Source organism: Pelodiscus sinensis, chromosome 12, assembly GCF_049634645.1.
Source record: "Pelodiscus sinensis isolate JC-2024 chromosome 12, ASM4963464v1, whole genome shotgun sequence".
Lineage (NCBI taxonomy): Eukaryota > Metazoa > Chordata > Testudines > Trionychidae > Pelodiscus > Pelodiscus sinensis.
In genome coordinates this window covers 37045969-37059245 of record NC_134722.1, presented here as the reverse complement: position 1 = coordinate 37059245, position 13277 = coordinate 37045969, and the positions used below count along the sequence as shown (strand labels likewise).

Sequence of the window (13277 nt, the reverse complement as noted above, 5' to 3'; positions counted from 1 at the left end):
AGAGAAGTAGTTTCATGAGAATGAATCACTAACCAGATACAGCTTCAAAAATATTTTCTTAGAAGAAAAAGCATTTTGAGGCTATTTATTACTATGCACTTCGTGCATGTGTCATCAGAAAAAAATACAGTATTTAGAAAAGTATATATCTGAATTAAATTTCATTACAGATAATTAAACTCTATAAAGTTTTAACACAAAAAACAGCTTTGTTTAGATCAATGTTCACATTCTTTTATGTGTGCCTGACATTTCTTATAATCAGTTTACATACTGTACTATTTAATATATGAGTTGATATGGATAGAGTCTCCTCATACAAAGTTTAGCCAAGAAGGTTCTCTAACAGGGGTTGGCAACCAATGGCTTGCGAGCCAAATACGGCTCAGTACAGCACTTAATAGGGCTCTTTTGGCCATCCCCGACTGTTAAGTTCCGTCTAGGGCAGTGGTCCCCAACGTGGCGCCTGCGGGCGCCATGGTGCCCACCGGGGCATTTATGTACACCCGCTGAGTGACCAGGGCTAGCCCAAGCCATTCTTGTGCCCCGAGCCCTGGGCATGGCAGGACTGGCTCGAGCCATTCCTGTGCCCTGGGCAGCGGACGTGCGACGCATGCGCGGCGCTGCCCCATGGTGCGCTGCACACCTTACAGCTGCAATCGGGCATGCGGCACCTGATTGCAGCTCAAAGGGGCGCTGCGTGGCCAGGCGCATGGCACCCCTTACAGCTGCTATCAGCCCCCCCCCCCCCAATAGGTTGGCGCCCTGGGCAGCTGCCCAGCTAGCCCCCATCTTTAATCTGGCCCTGCTCACGGCGCATGTATGGCCCCACCCCTGGATACATGGCATGTGAGCGGCACTGCCCCCAGGCGCCCGGAAGCCCTAAAAGGTTGGGGACCACTGCTCTAGGGCATGTACCTGCATGGCTGTGCACAAAGAATTCTAAGTCCGCCCACCTCCTTCCCAGAGGCGTGCAGCAGCACTCACTTTCCTACTGGATCTGGAAGTTAAGTAGTGTGGTGGGTTCCAGGAGGGCCACATGGCAAGCAGCAGCCCCATGTGCCTTGGACAGATGCACCCCAGCTCCAGCTCTGTCAGCCGTAACATGGAGCCGCATGGTGAATTGCTGCCCCATGTGCCAAATCTGGAGCTGGGCCACGGTGCCATGGAGCAGCAACCACCAGCCCTATCCTCAGTTTCAGCCCTGCCCCTGCATGGTGGCTACCCCGCTGATCCCGGGGTGCGGCCACATAGTGGGCAGCTTGCTCTGTGTGCCAGACTAGGGCCAGGGCTGTGGTGCAGTTGCTCCTGGAGCAGGTTTTGTATTCACCATCCTTTTAAAATCCTTATTATTTTGTCCCAGCAGATGTCTCCGTTTCCTGTAAGAACCTACAGGGCCACTCAGATTTCCACTGTATGTAACATCTCAGCAAGCTAGTAGTGATGACGGGGAGTCCAATTTAGGATGAAAATACTCCACAACACAAGTGAGCTTGCTCCAAGCTGTGACAACCGGCCTCGGTCTGTGAGTACAAGGTTTCATTTATGCTATTATTAATCGCCCTGTCAATTATCAATAATATTAAGTTGTATATTTTCAGTCATGCAAATAGGCATTCTGATACGACTCTTTGTTGACCACTTGTTCTGAATTTTGATGCAGTTTGTCTCTTTGGTTTGAAAAGGTTGCTGACCCCGTTCCATAATATTTGAATTCCCACTCCTACCTATAAAATCTTTGTCAGGTACCAAGATCAGACAAAAGTATAACTATAAGTTCAAAAAGAAGGTGAAGAATGTACTTTGCATGCTTACTTGTCAAATCTAACAGACATTTTTATCACATCTGTGTCTTCCATCTGGTCATCATCATCTTGTGTCTTGGCCTTTAGCACCTTCTTAGCTTCCAGAATAGCTGTTGTTTCTTCATAGAAATGTCCCATTTCAAAGACTTCACTATTTAAAAAGTGACTTCTATTAGCCTTAAGAGTCAATCTGAGTGTCCTCACACCACATTTCAATAAGTTAAAATATTCTTTCAAATAAGTTACATGTGCTTGAAAAACTAAGGGGAGGTACAGTTAAATGCTGCCAAGTAATGCTATCTAGAGTCATGGGGTTCATGACTCATGTTCATCATCTCTCCTTTTCTTCTTGCAAAGTTTGCTCCGCTTTCAAGAAAAGTTCATTATTCTACCTGCTGACCTAAAGACTCAACCTGGGATCTGAAAGCCAAATCAAAAGCATCACCAAAACCATCACAGCAATTTCAATTAAGTTACAACTTTTACAGCTGCATAAGCCAATAAAGAACCCAGCTCTCTCCCCCAGACCTTTATCAGCTGTGAAGAGCTAGTAGGAACAAAAAAGTAATGAACACCATCAAAAGAGTAAACAGATGAAAGTGTGAACACACAGAGAAAGCGGGTGATGTCATTTTTAGAGTCCTTTTTCTGATTAACATTTTATGCATTAGACATCTCATAGGCATAACTACACTGACAAAACTGGAATCTATAATTTCCCACAGGATGTAGTAACTCTGAAAGCTACAGGGTATACAGTATTTAGTCATTTTAAACAGGTGGGGTTAGGCAATTCAGTAGTAAAAATGCATGTCTTCTGTGTATACTGCAGTCTCCATTGTTAGTGCTACTATCAGTAAATTATTATGTAAGTGAGGATGTTCATAAGAGTGAACAAGGCCATCCATATATGCTGAGCCACGGAAACTCTCTTCTGACCTTAATATATCAGTGCACAATCTCACACTCATTGAGAATGAAAACTCTAGTGTGCCTAAACTTTTACAGGTGTCAATTTAACATCAACACTACAAGGCAGCAGGGTTAAATCACATTACTATCTACACAGATTTCTTTTTTTTTTATATTTTAAAAAGAATGAAATGTTCTTCAGTTATCTGATAATTAAACAGACTGTTCAAAACATTGCTCCCCAGGCCTATGGTCCTGCGAAGACAGCTCTGTGAAACTGTTTCCTGATCAATTTCTTTCAAAGTGTACAAAATGCACAAAGTCTATGAGCCATATTTTCCAAATGGCACAACATTGTTCTTACACACAGTGATGGTCTGTGTTTAATTATTTCATTTTTATAAACTGTGCCTATAGTTTCCATATATGCATCCAAAATTAAACAGTTTTTCTAAGAGCTCCTCCCTCCTCTGATTAGGTAAACTTTCCCCTTTCTTTTCCTCTGCTCCTACTTATGTAGGAAGCCATTAAAGAGGTAACAGCCCCCTTTTCTTCTGGTCAAGACACATTAGGTACAGATGCATTGAGAACATTCTGGGCTAACACTGTCTCTCATTGCTGTGGAAGCAGCATGCCAGACAACCAAAAAGAAAGGGAGGTAAAAGGTTACTCTGCAGATGTAAAACAGCATATTGCAAACAGAATTATATTACGACAGTGGTAGAAAAAATTCCCTCTGAATTAGCTGAGTAAAGGGAAAGTTCATTTGTCTGATATCAGCAGAGAAAATGCTGGCACCTGCTGGAGACCTGAACCTGGAGTAGATGAACTACAGGTCTGATTTGGTATAGCAATTCCTATTCCCTATATATAATACTTACCAGATTTCTTGAGTAGACTGTGCAGCATGCAATTTCTTTCCCTCTGTGCTTTCTAACTGTTCTCTTAACATCTGACACAGACAGTACTTTGTGTTAGTGTAGTGATTATCATATCGCACTGCCTGAAGGAAAGAGACATGTAATATGTAAAAATACACTAACAAAATAACAATTCCTATTACCTAACCTTTCACATGTTTCTAGCTGCATCTCTTAAATAGTTTAAGGAATGTACAGTACAGTGTACACCAGGGGTGGGCAATAAGTATCCTGTAGGCTAGACACGGCTCGCCAGGGATAGCTCCAGGAGGACCACAAGTGCTTTATTTATCTGTGCATTCACAGGTACAGGACTTGCAGCTCCTTTTGGCCACAGATTGTCATTGCCAGCTAATAGGAGCTACAGGAAGTGGCATGGACTGAGACACAGCTTCTTACGGCTCCCATTGGCTATGAAGGGCGATTTACAGCCAATGGGAGCTGTGAATGGCCATACCTGCAGATGCAAAGGTAAAAAAAGTGCCAACAGCCTGACAGGGGCTAACCACAGCAAGCAGCCTCCAACTCATGGCCCACCCCTGGTGTACACAGTTCTCAGTTAAGTCAGTATTCAGTTATTAATAAAGTCCAGAAGTGTTCTGGAGTTTTTTTTCCTGGACAAAATCTGAATTTTATTGTGTTTTATACACTTGTGAAAAACAAGAAAGTTGACAAGCATTTTACACACATTTTACCTTTCTACTCAAATTGATGGATTTTACACTTGTGGGTACAGTTGAAGTGCCACTAATTTGATTTTGTCTATTTCCATTTGTCATTCCTTGATTTTATCCTCAAGATTTAAACAGATCAAAGTTGTTTGGGGGAGGATGTATAAAAATAAATTCAGCTTGCACTTACTGCAAATACAGCATTGTTAGCCAAGGTTCCAATTTAGCAAGATACTTATGTGTAAGCCAGGAGTGGGCAATAATTTTTGGTGGGGGGCAACTCCAAGATTTTGGAAAGTGGTCAAGGGCCACACTCTGTCATTATATTAATAGAGGAAGTGCGAGGTCTGGGATGAAGGTTGGGTGCAAAAAGGAACTTGGGATAAGGGATTTGGGTGTAGGAGGGCCTGTGAAGTCTGGGAGGTAGTTTGGGTGAAGGAGGCAGTTGTGACCTGGGGTGCAGGGTTTGGGCTGTGACCTAGGGTAGGAGGGAGTTGTGACCCAGGGAAGGGGACGGAGTGCAGTAGGGGATGCAGGGATTTGGGTTGTGACCCAGGACAGCAGATTACAGTGAAGGGATCTGGGATGGGACCTTGGGCAAGAGGGGACTGTGATCTGGGGGAGGGGATTGGGGTGTAGGGTCTAGAAGGGGGCACGGGCTCAGGAGGGGGCAGAGGGTTTGGTTTATGCGGGGTAGAGGGAAAGAGGGTTGGGGGGAGGGAAGGACTGGGGTGCCAGAGGCAGGGTCTGGCCAGGAGACTTACCAGTGAGACTCCCAGCCAGCAGCCCAGCACATTTCTTAGGCAGAAGCCTGCCTCGCCCCTGCACAGGCTGCAGGGCCATGTGCTCTGTGAATAAGAGCCTGAAGTGAGGGGGGCATTGGTGCTTCACACGCAGCCTGTTCTTGAAACAGGCAGCTCCCATTAGCTAGAAACTGGCCAATGGAATTGTGCTAGGGGTGGGAAAAGCTTGTGAAGCACCCTACCCCCTGCTCACAGTTTGTGAAAAACAAACAGACTAGCAGCCACTCTTCTGAGCAGTGTTCTGGGGCAGGGCAAGCAGAGGAGCCTGCCTGAGCATCCCTGCTGCATCTGCAGGCTGCATCCAGTGGCTTGGCTGGTGGAGGGTGTTTTGCCCAGGCCTGGTGTGAGCTGTCCCCCTGAAGACAATAGGACTGTTCACATTCACAAATATCTTGTTGATCTGGACATAAGCCACCTCTGGTAGTAGTAGGAGATGTAATGTAAATTCTGCTTTTGGAATAATCTTTGCAGTTTAACTGCATAACAAAAGCAACTCAACAGACTAGGCCAAATTAATCTGTGATTTATTTCAATGACAATGGAATTAATAGCACAAATAAATTTGGCAAATTGTTTGTAGGACTGAAAATAAATATCTTTATGATGCATTTAAGGCTTTAAACTTTAACTTAATTTAGATTGAACTTTTCTAGATTTTTAACATGTAGCTTTTTCATGATGATTATTAAATTGAATAAGAAAAAAATTAAGACAATGTCAAAGTGAGTGAAGTCCAATTATTTTCATGATTTTTTCCACATGCCACTCTTTGTCAACATTATATGGCCAACTCACCAACTAAACCAGGGCTACTCAACATGCGGTCCACGGCTCATTTATTTGTGGTTCGCAGGGCAGTTTGGGTTTATGCAGGTGGGAGCCAAAACAAAAAAATGAGTCAATATAATGGTCTTCTGCTGATATGCATTTTAGTAGTTAAATTCCTAGACTGTCATTGCTCATTAAAAGTGCTGTCATATGGGTAAATTGGGTAAATGTTGAATTTTATTAATATCAGCAGAACTAACTTAAATGGGGCCTGTGTGTTGTATAGTCTTGCCTTAATCTTTGTATTTATGCTCGTCAATGTGAAAGAAGCTATTTGCATATATATTTGCATGCACATGCAACCTCACTTAAATTGCAGCCCTCGGCCTGTGGTATGAGTATCATTGTGGCCTCCAGGGCTTCCAAGGTTGAGTAGCCCTGAACTAAACTATAACACTACAATGAAACAGTTGACCAAACAACCTTCTCTGTGGTTTTCTGCCATTTGAAAAAACTCTACGTTTCTAGAAGACAAAAATAATTCTCTACAGTAGTTTAAATGACTTTAGAAAACCATGAAACTCCATCGCCTGCCTAAATAGAACTCATCTTTCTATTCCTACTTTGCTCCATTCAATATCACATCCACTGCTGTAGTATTCCTACCATTGGCACTCCTGGCACTAGTTCTGTACACAAGCACAGAGATTTTTGAGGGAGTCCCAAAAGCCCGAGAAATCGTTCTAAGATCTGAGCATCAAGAATGAGAATAGTCAAGCACAGTATGTAACATACTCGCATCTCCCAAAAAATTACTTGAGGTAAGACTGTCTACTGGACAAAAATTGAATGATGTATTCATTGAAAAATTGTTAAAAATTGTAATAGTTTTCATCTTACACAAAAATATTACAGGATCTTTACTAATTGAAAAACAATAAGGAATTAAAAACACTTTTCACAAACTTGGGTTAAGATCTCTAAACTATGTTAATTATAGGTAAAATCAACATACATATTTGATATATGCTTGCATGACTTCCTTCAAGGGACAAAGGCCTTCTCTTCTGAAGATGGATGGATTCCACATGGCAGCACGAGCTATCATTACCGATGAAGCTCCTGTTGCTTGTTGGAAGGCTTCAATATCAGTATATTCTTTGATGAAGTCATGAGATCCTCCACTAAAAATGAACATCTTTGTTATAAGCCTCAGATAGGTAGTCTTGTTAGTCTGTATCTGCACAAACAAAGAGAAGTTCTGTGGCACATTAAAGACTAACAGATTTATTTGGGCATAAGCTTTTGCGGGTCAAAGCCACTTTGTCGGATGCCCAAATAAATCTGTTAGTCTTTAATATGCCACAGGACTCCTTGTTGTTTTTGCATCTTTGTTACAATCAACAAGACACCGCCATGCAGATAACAGTGTATTCTTCAGATTGGTAGAGCTGAGCACACATGATACTACAGAAAACTAACTGACTGTCATGTTATTCATTGTTGGTAAAATCTGGGAGAATGGATGGTTTGGAGGATTATTAGTAATGGGATAGGAAAGCCTTCCTTAGTCAGACCAGATCAGTAGTCACCAAAAGATATTAGCATTTGGTGACTGGTAGACAGCCTCTATAAAATGAGATGAGTGATACCAATCCAGTTTCTAGTGGACAATACTCCCTAAGTCAAGTTACACCCCCAATAAGTGTAAATTGACTTAGTTTTTCTAAATAAGTGTATATTGGCTTAATTTTCTTAAAGGAGAAAAGCACATCTTCATTAGCTACACAATATTTTGAAACAGTCAGTTGTTCTGGTAAGAATACTGTTTGGTGGCCTGTGCAAAATGAGTATGAAGATCTCAGTTCAATTCCCAGTGGAAAGGGAATTGAAAAAGTCAGAAAAAGTCCCCCAAAACTGGTATTCCTTGTTGGAAATTGTAGTACATGTTGAACTCACCTTGATTAGCAGCATTACTAACTCTTCCACTGCTTACTGGGCTCTTGGAAGACATTTAGGGGTAAGTTAGAACTTAGAGCCAGACTGGTGGCTGTAAGCAAACATTAAGGGACTGTGGGAAATTTGGCCACACCCATGAAAAGTGGACATCTAGTTAACTAAAATCATGCCGGACCACATACGTGCTAGGCCACAGAATGCTGGACTAGAGAGGTTCAACCCGTAGAAAGGCCAAGCATTGCATGAGTATAGGCCCCTCCAGGTTAAGTCTGAGGCAAACTGGCAGAGGAACAGTGAGTCAAAGCGTGCTCTGCCTCTATCTATGCTGTATATGTTCTACGGCTAGAAAACCTCATTTTCTAAAATTATCAATCTAGCTAATTTTGCGAGCTAAGAAATAATTAAAAACCCTGTTTTTCCCTCCCAACAATTTCCTAACTATAACAGAACATCTGACTCACTTTAAAGGTGGACTGAAACTATAGGTTGAACCTCTCTGGTCCAGGACTCTCTGGTCCAGGGGCTCTTTGCAGGACCATGGATGTTGCTGGACCAGAAAGCCATTGGCTGGGAGTCTGGGGACTGGGACAAGGGTCTGGCAGCTGGAAGAGGAGCTGAGAGCCCGGGGCTGGGAGAGGATCCAACCCAGGGGCAGAGAGCCTAGCAGTTGGAGCCAGAGCCAGCAGCACAGCCCGGACAGGGGTGCGGAGCCTGATGAACTGGGGCTAGATTCAGCATCACAGCCCCACCAGGGGACACAGAGACTGACAGCCAACGCTGGGGTTGGACCTGGCATCACAGCCCTGCTATGGAGTAGAGCCCAGAGACTGGGGCTAAGGCCAACAGCGCAGCCCTGCCAGGGGCATGGAGCCTTGTGGCTGAGGCATGGACCAGACTGGCATCACAGCTCTGCCACAGGTGTGGAGCCTGATGGTTGGGGCTGAGGCCAGCACTGCAGCCCCACTGAAGGGCAGCAGAGTCTGGTGGCCAGGCTGGCAGGCCAGCAGTGGGCCTGAGTGGGGGTGGGAAGCCTGGAGGAGAACCCAGCCGAGTCTGCTGAGGGTTCTTGGGAGAGCCCCCAAGTACATCAGTACAGGGGCTGGATTTGAGCTACCCTGGTTGGGCAAACTCCCTCGTTCGGGACCGATCAGGTCCCAAAGATGCCAGACAAGGGAGGTCCAACCTGTGGTCATAAAAGTTCTTCAGGGATCCCTTATATGAAGAGTAGTCAATTCTGACATACCGAAAGTTACCGGACATTTTGAGAAGAAACCAGAACTCCCACAGCCAAGTGTATTTAGGGGAAACGTATCTAGGCAATAAGGGGCTTGCGAGAGCTGAGGCACTGGTTCAATGTAGGGATGTTAAATTGCAGGAATTTCCATCAATTACTCGATTAGTCGATAAGGGGGAAAACAGGAGAGCCACAGTGGGGTTAGCTCCTAGCTCGAGAGCTAACCACGTTGCAGCTCTGCATACATTTAAAAGGCAGAGGTGTAGTGGTGGGACTAGGTGCAAACAGGGAATCAGCTGATACCTTGCTTGCACCTAGTCCCCCGCTACACTTCTGCTTCCCTTGCCCCTCCTGCCCCAAAGATGGTGCTGGGGGGAACTGGCTTTAAGCTGGCTCTCCCTAGCACCGGCTCCTGCTCCCCTCCCTCTGCTGCCTCTCTCTGATATGCTTATCTGGTAGTCGACTAGTCGCTTAGGGTATGTCTACACTAGCTCGTTAGTTCGAACTAGGTAGGCAAATGAGGGCAACCGGAGTTGCAAATGAAACCCGGGATTTAAATATCCCAGACTTCATTTGCATGTTCCCAGGCGCCGCCATTTTTAAATCCCCCTTAGTCCGAACTCCGTGCCCGCAGCTACATGCGGCACGGAGTAGGTAGTTCGAATTAGAGATCCTAGTTAGTTCTCATTAGTCCTATATGAGGAGACCCTTCATTTCTTGCACGTAATCCCTTTTTGCTCAGAGTTAGGTTTCCTTGGCTTAATGTCTGCTACTAGATATGGATATCTTAAGAGGACCACTGAACTAATCCAACTTACTTCGCTATTACAGGAATAGTGACTGCTTCAGAGATAGCTTTGATCACTTCACAGTGGACAGGATGTTGAGGCCTCTCCTCTTTCTTCCTTTGCAACAGAGAACGAAAAAGACAAAATTCATAGTGGAAATTGTGCATAAATAAACTCTTCCAATCCAGTGGTGATAAACCTAGCCAGTCTCAGTTTGTGTCATATGCAAGATGTAACCTGGTATGCAGGGATGAACACCTACTTCACAGCAAACACTTCTGAAAAATATTGCTATTGTGGTCCCTATGCAGGTTAAGCAGATAATGTCTGAACTGAACAGCTATACACATAACACACCTGAGAAATAAAATCTAGCACCAGAGAATTTGCCAACCATGGGAGGTCAATCTTGTCTAGCAGCATTAGCAGAACTTCCACTGCTTACTGGGCTCTTAGAAAACACTTAGAGGTAAATTAGAGCTAAATAACAGCACAAAGACATCTCTTGGATGGGCTGTTATATTCAACACCCAAATGACATCAAAGGCTAAGTATCAGACACCTATAGCCCACTCTATTAGCCTCATTTAGCACAGACACTTTAATTGACAGAGGTTTTTTTTTTCTTCCCCCTTCTCCTCTTTTTCTGCTTTATATTTGTTACTCTGTGCCTCTGGTTCCATATCTGTCAGCCAAAGAAGTGGGTTAAAGCACAGAACATGAAGAGCCCTGACTGGCAGCTATAAACAAATGTTATGGGACCACAAGACACAGGGCCACACCCGTGATAAGCGGACAACTGGCTAACTAAAATCACACCAGACCACAGATGTTCCCAGACCAGAGAGTGCTGGACTAGAGCAGTTCAACCTGTATTTGGTCTTATTAAGGCTAAAGTTTTAGAACAGTGGTTCTCAAATTGTGGTCCATGGACTACTAGCCACCTTTCAAGTGGGCCGCGGCTCAAGCTCAGCCCCGTTCTTCCCCCCTGCAATGGGGAACCTACACTGACACTCCAGCCTCATGACCTTCCACCACAAGGTTGGAGTGCCAGTACCAGCTTCCCACGTGGCGTGGGGGCAGTCACAGCCAATGGGAGCAGCAAGAGGTCGTGCCTGAGGGAGTAGCTAGGGATGCAAAGCCACATAAGCACTCCCCATTCCCTCATGCCCAGATCCCGCATTCCCATCCCCATCACGCATCTTCCCCACCCCATCACAGACACATTGCACTCCCAGCCTGCTCCTGCACCCTCTCTCCTGGTCAGACACCCTACCCCCAGCCTGCTCCTGTGCCTTTCCTTGTTCCTACACTCTCCCTCCTGGCCAAATTCTGCACTAACCCTTGGTTGTGCACCCTCCCTTGCTCTTGCTTGTGCACTTCTACCCAGACTCCCCACCCTCAGCCCACTCCTGTGGTCAAACTCCTAGCCAAACTCTGTCCCCTCAGACTGTTCCTTCACCCCACCTCCCAACCAGACCCCCCCATCCTCAGTCTATTCCTGTTATGATGGGTGGTTGGCTGGTGGTCCACAGAAAGGTCTGTGTTGAGTGGGGTGGGCCATGGGCCAAAAAGTTTGAGAACCACTGTTTTAGAAAAACAGAAGCATAAAGTTAAGATCCTAATTCTCTACTGTCGCTCCTGAATAAGAAGCTTACTATAATAAAGTACTAAGCACCAACTGCTCTCGCTGAAATCAGAACCACTTCCTTGCAGGTGAACTAGACAAGGTGAAATGAACTAGCTAGTTATAATTTATTGTGCTCTATCTGCCAACAAGTAATAACAGTAATCATAATTCTTTCCACAAAATCATATTTACCGTCCATGGACAGCAATAGCAGCAACACCAGTCTTTTCTATCCTCTTCACCAGCCTTATAGTGTCTTCAAGCTTAACAGAAAAAAACAGCACACACATTTTAGTTTGATAAAGAATTCTTCATCACATGATCATTATACAAATACATGCAGGAAATCTGTCTTCCCATCAAAGTATACACAATTCCCATATTAAAATAATCACACTCACTATGAACATAACCCTAAGTTTTACTTAGAGAACTATTTATTATGGCTAAAATAGGATTCTAGTCATGCCATTTTTAACACTTAGAAATTATACCTAAAGAACTTGTTTGATCTAGGAAATATAACTTTTGAAATGATTTCTCTTCACCTGTCTCTGGATTATCTTAAAAAAGATATAGAAACGCATTTGATTTCCAGATACTATTGCACTGAATATGCTATAAGGCATATATAGTGCATTCTGAATGTTCAAGATATCACTCAAATTGAATGTCAATTCATCCTCACATCTATTCAAGTATGAAATATCCAGAAAGATTTTCCTAGCACATATATGTTGAAAAATGACCCTGTGACTGAATAATTTGGTTAGTAGCCATACATTTAGAAGCCTCATGAAATAAGGGGAAAAAAAGGCCTTCTATTCCTTCAAAGAGAAAACAAAAACCTAACAGAAGATGCATGGAATATTCGCAGGACATTGCCAGTTTATCCAGGTATGTGCAATTATGCACCTTTCAGAAAAAGCAAAGGATTTACTTTCTTTTCAGAAGCTGGGTTAGTAGACTGTGGTTCATCTGAAAGTACCACAGTAGAACCTCAGATCTGCAAACACCAGAGTTACAAATTGACCAGTAAACCACACACCTCATTTGGAACGGAAAATACATAACCAGGCAGCAGCTACAGACAAAACAAAAAAACAAACAAAAAAAACCCAAATAGAGTACAGTGTTGTATTAAATGTAAACTGCTAAAAAAGGGAAAGCAGTATTTTCCTTTTGCGTAGTTAAAGTTTCAAAGCTGTAGTAAGTCAATATTCTGTTGTCAACTTTTGGAAGAACAACCATAATATTTGGTTCAGAGTTACGAGAAACCTCCATTTCCAAGGTGTTCATGATTCTGAGGTTCTACAGTAGCACATTCATCCTTGGGGAGAAGCAGATGGCAGGGAGTTAGAGGCAAAAGCTCACTTGCTTTTTCTGCTAGAAGATACATGAGAGGCAAAACCTGCTTGAAACAAGAAGGAAAAGAATCTAGGACAATAGTTCAAAGGGAAACAGTAATGTGCTAGTTCCCTGATCTAATGATGGGGGAGGCGAGAGTCATGGTGGAACATGAGCTCCCAATGCAATTCTATGGCCAAAAGGGCAAAAGCGATCCTTGAATGCATAAACAAGAAAGTCTCCAGTAGATTATTTTACATCTGTATTTGGCATTGGTACAACCATGGCTGGAATACTATGTCCAGTTCTGGGGTCCACAATTCAAGAAGAATGTGGATGAACAGAGAGGGTTCAGAGAAGAATCACAAGAATAATTGAAAGATATGAAAGTTTGGCTAATAGTGATAGTCTAAAGGAGCTTATTCTATTTATCTTAAAGA

General features: G+C 43.6%; 1 protein-coding gene across 6 annotated transcripts in view; it reads right to left on the bottom strand.

Annotated features, from left to right (window-relative positions):
* The window catches only part of DUS2 (dihydrouridine synthase 2), a 70811-nt gene that overhangs the window by 7867 nt on the left and 49667 nt on the right, over positions 1–13277 (bottom strand). For 5 of the 6 annotated variants that reach the window (XR_012906752.1, XR_012906751.1, XM_075940319.1 and 2 more), the window contains exons 9-14: positions 11683–11753; positions 9891–9977; positions 6895–7063; positions 5073–5156; positions 3599–3720; positions 1816–1956 (exon numbers count right to left, since the gene is read on the bottom strand). Coding sequence is in view for 4 of the 6 variants with exons in the window: in XM_075940319.1 (XP_075796434.1) it covers positions 1816–1956; positions 3599–3720; positions 5073–5156; positions 6895–7063; positions 9891–9977; positions 11683–11753 (674 nt within the window). In the remaining 2 variants the exon portion in view is untranslated. The remainder of the gene's footprint in view (positions 1–1815; positions 1957–3598; positions 3721–5072; positions 5157–6894; positions 7064–9890; positions 9978–11682; positions 11754–13277) is intronic. The other variant, XM_075940317.1, reaches the window with a different exon arrangement.